Consider the following 4,510-nt stretch of genomic DNA (forward strand, 5'->3'; position numbering starts at 1 on the left):
GGTGAATAAATACACGTACAAAAAGGCAAGCTACTGTCCTGTAGTAAAGCTGCCTCAGCAAGGGATAAACACATGCCTGTCCAGCTTAACTCAGATCAACATCTCAGCCAGCTCAGAAAGCGAAGCGCTCGAGCGGCTGCTGATGCAAAGGTATTTGCACAGCCTGAACACTTCAGCTGACAGCCGTAGTTTCATTTGCTTCACTAAAATTACATCCCCCCCTCCCACCAGCCAAGAATAAGGCTGGAAGAGCTGAGACCAGGTAGTGAAAAGCAAAGGTCAGCTCTGTCACACAGCCCTCCCTCCCACCCGTCATTAAAATCTCTCGAGCTAAACCTCCAGTGAGGTATTGCTGGAGAAGATGAAGGATGGGCGAGACTAAAAGTAGCATCGTTCACGCTCCTCCCCTCTGTATTTCTCTCCACAAAATACTTCTGCTGACCTGTAAAGAGCTCTACGCTCGGAAGCATGAAATCCACAAACAGATCCCTCCAACACATCACAAAACCTTTATTAGTGTTTATCAGTGACACAGATTACAGGAACCAAAGGCAATTAAATAACATTTAAGTTGACCACAGACTCAAGAAATACAAGTCACATTTGGCAAGGCAAACTTCTCAGTACACTGGGTTGCTTAGGTTATTATTACACCGTGAAAGAGGAATTTCCCTTACAAGGTTCTACATATTCAGGATATTATAATTAATTATTATTATTGTGTCTTTCAGACAGTTCCTTTGGCAAGAATTCCCATTTTTTAAGCTTTTATTATATAAAAATAGAACCAATTTTCATTATGTACAAACATTACATTACACAATGTACAGGTTAAAAACACTACAAAAATGGCAAGCCATGGGTGAACCGAAAGGAAAAAAAAATAAAAATCAATGTAGAAAACATGAAAAAAGATTTAAATACTGCACATTTCATAAAAATTACATTAACTACAAACAATTTTTTTTTTGTTTGTTTGCAAATATCAAACAGTACTGATGTGATTGGAAATCTTTCCCAACGACTTCATTTTTAAGGCACATCTTGCGTATTTACACATATGACACTTGGATCTGGTCAATAACTTAAAGGCTCTTGGGAGCAACCTAGTCATGTGCGTGCAGGGACGTGTGTAACTCGGGCAGGGAGCGCGTTGGGCTACGCTTTCTCAGCCGTGTCAGTCTGGGGACCCAGGTATCTAGTCGAGGGGGCTGGGTAGAGGGGCACCCCGATCTCCTGCAGGTCGGGGAGCCGTGCGGGACGTGGCGGGGAGAGCAGCGTGATCGTCCGGTCAAAGTCCCTGTGCAGCACTTTCTCGTAGACGCTCTGAAGCCCCACCGTTTTGGGCAGCTGGGCTTGATAAAAGTTGTCCCTGCGAAGGGGATCCCTGGGCAAGGACGTGCTCTTGCAGAAGGTGGAGAGGGGTGCTGAAGGATGGGGAGAGGGGTGAGGGTTGGCTCGGCCGCAGGAGGGGCTCCAGCAGCGGTCCGAGTGGCCCAGGATCTTGCACTCAGCCGTGCATGCCCACAGACCTAAACAGAGAGAGAGAGAGAGGAGAAACCTGTCGTTACTGCAGGAATAAATCCACATCATTCGTAATCCTCGGAGTTATCAGTCATGGGATGACTCAATGCACTGTCAGTGGGAGTCGGGAGGCGATGCTCTACAGCACAACACGAAAACACACTGGGGAAGGTTATGTCGTTTTGCTAGGGGTAGTCCTTACAATCCTAACTTTAAGGGAAGCTTTTCGGGGAGGGGAAAAAAACCCAATCCTAGAGTACTTCCAGCATCTGCTAATTTGTGCTGGGTGAAGGAACCAGCATCTAGCAGCCTGCTGCAAGGAGACGGGCAGTTTGAGTCCCGCAGCCTCAGGTTTCCCCGTCCAGCTGCCCTGCCTAACCACCGTGCCCCAGGGATGGGTCCCTCCATCCACCTCCCCATCCCCCTGTCCGTCCATCGGGGCCAGCTGGGAGCAGGGGCTGAGCCCTTACCGTTCTGCATATGCGTGATGAGATCTTTCTTCAGGGCATCTCCGCTGATATCTGAGTCGCTGTCATTAAAATCACTGTCGCCTTTGCCACTGTCTTTGCCACTGAACTTCTCTGCCTCTCGGCCAGAGATGGTGTTGAACGAGTGCCCCTTCCAAATGGCCACGGGGGGAGCAGCCTCCTTGCCGTAGCTTGGAGCAGCAGCGAAACCCTGCTGGAGTGGGGGGATCAAAAGAGAGGTGAGAGGGGAAGCAGTGAAGGATAAATTGGCATCAGAACCACATCTCTCCAATTCAGATCGTCTAAGACCCCCTCCCCACCCTCCGATGCCCTTCCCCACAGCAGGACCTTACCTCCCCGCTTGGTCCTCTGAGCCTCTTCTGACCCTCGTAGAGGCAAGCGCTGTCGCTGCCGCTCTCAGCAGTGGAGATCTCTTCGGCAGCTGGAGAAGGGTCAGGGCTGGTGAAAGAGGTTTTGCTCGGAAAGGTTCGTACCTCAAACACATTCCCCCTCTGGCTGCCCTCCTCCTGCCGGCCCTTCTCCAGGTGGGAGATGTCTATCTGCTCCTTCAAGGAAGCATTGTTTTTGATCTCGTTCCCCTTCTTGCGCCTGTTGCAGGTGGTGGCAATGGTTATTATAGCCACCAGGAGGAGGGTGCAGCTGCCCGCCAGGACGATGATCACAATCAGAGGGATGTCCCACTGCAAAGCCTTTCCTTCCCAGGAACTGGGCTTAGCTATGCCCTGGATACTGGAAGGAGCAGTGGCGGTCACCAGGAAGTTGACTGTGGCAGTCGTGGCCAGAGGCGTCCTGCCATTGTCTGTCACAGTGAGGATGACCTTGAACAGCTGCCCCAGCTCTTCAGAGAGGTCTCCCCTCAGCACAATGTCCCCAGTACTTGGGTTGATGGTGAAAAGGTCCTGCTGGGGCTCTTCCAGGAAGGCAAAGGTGAGCTCGGCGTTGGCTCCATCATCTGCATCTCGAGCTTTGATCTGGGCTACCAGGGAGTCACGGGAGGTCTTGCTGGACACGCCGATTTCCACTGTCCCATTGGTGAGCACCGGGTGGATAATGACGGGAGGGTTGTCGTTCTGGTCCACCATCCTCACTTTGACAAGGGTGCTGCTGGAGAGCTGTGGGGACCCACCGTCAGTGGCCTGGATCCTCAGGTCCAACTGCTTGAGGATCTCATAGTTGAACGTCCTGAGGGCATAGATGGCCCCGGTGGCAGGGTCCACTGAGACGTAGGTGGAGATGGGGGCTCCCATGACCTGTGTCTCCAGGAGCCGGTAGGTGACCTTACCGTTGTGGCCAAGATCAGGGTCACGGGCCACCACAGTGGTGATGTAGGCACCCGGGGGGTTGTTTTCTGGCACGGCCACCTCATAGAGGGGCTTGGCAAAGAGTGGTGCATTGTCATTCTCATCGCTCACCCGCACTGTGTACTGGCGAACGGTCTTGAAGGGCGGTGAGCCCAGGTCCTCGGCCACCACGGTGAGGTTGTACTCGGGGATGCGTTCGCGGTCCAGCGCCGCCGTGGTGACGATCATGTAGCTGTCTTCATAGGCACGCTGCAGGGCAAAGTGGTCATGGCCACGGAGGCTGCAGCGCACCTGCCCGTTGGCACCCGAGTCACGGTCTGAGGCACTGACGAGGGCCACGAAGCTCTCGCTGGCCGCTGCCTCACTGACGTAGGCCACGCCGGCGGCACTGGAGGTGCCACGGAGGGCACTGATGCTGATGCGTGGCGCGTTGTCATTGACGTCGGTGAGGCGCACGATGACAGTGCAGGTGGCAGCGCGGGGGCTGGCGCCACGGTCCTGGGCACGCACGTCCAGCTCGTAGGTGCGGGTGCGCTCGTAGTCCACGGCGGCCTCCAATGTGAGGCGGCCCGAGCGTGGGTCAAGGCGAAAGAGCCGCCGCGCTTCAGGGGGCACCTGGCTGCCGAAGGTGTAGACCACCTCGCCATTGGGGCCCTCATCGGGGTCGGCAGCATCTAGATCAAGCAGCAGAGAGCCGGGTGGTGCGTCCTCAGGCAGCTCCACTGTGACCGAGCTCTGGGCGAAGGCAGGGCTGTTGTCGTTGGCATCGAGGACACGGACATGCACAGTGGCTGTGCCCCAGGGTGCTGGGCTGCCACCATCCTTGGCCACCAGCTCCAGTGTGTAGGAGGGCTGGCGCTCCCGGTCCAGCTCCTGGAGCAGCACCAGGTCAGCGCATCGTGCCCCATCTGCCCGCGTCTGCGCCTCCACACCAAAGTGGCTGTTGAGGGAGACCTGGAAGCTCTGGATGGAGTTGGAGCCCACGTCCTCATCCACAGCCACCTCCAGCGGGAGGCGGGTGCCCGGCGCGGCACTCTCTGACACCTCCAGCGCCATCTGGGCACGGGGGAAGCGTGGTGCGTTGTCGTTGATGTCGCGCACCTCCAGCTCCACGTGCACCAGGCGGTAGCGCTCCCACCAGCAGCTCACCACGTCGAAGGCCAGGACGCACTGGGGGGCCTGCCCGCACAGCCGCTC

The 4,510-nt window shown here is 55.5% G+C and overlaps 1 protein-coding gene across 1 annotated transcript in view; it reads right to left on the reverse strand.

Annotated features, from left to right (window-relative positions):
* Positions 1–496: 496 nt before the first annotated feature.
* PCDH8 (protocadherin 8) overlaps positions 497–4,510 on the reverse strand; it is an 8,945-nt gene continuing 4,931 nt past the window's right edge. The window contains 3 exon segments of the mRNA XM_009882440.1: positions 497–1,532; positions 1,995–2,205; positions 2,345–4,507. Of these exon segments, the coding sequence (XP_009880742.1) occupies positions 1,159–1,532; positions 1,995–2,205; positions 2,345–4,507 (2,748 nt within the window). The 3' untranslated portion in view covers positions 497–1,158.

This window comes from Charadrius vociferus, unplaced genomic scaffold (assembly GCF_000708025.1).
Source record: "Charadrius vociferus isolate BGI_N301 unplaced genomic scaffold, ASM70802v2 scaffold253, whole genome shotgun sequence".
Classification (NCBI taxonomy): domain Eukaryota; kingdom Metazoa; phylum Chordata; class Aves; order Charadriiformes; family Charadriidae; genus Charadrius; species Charadrius vociferus.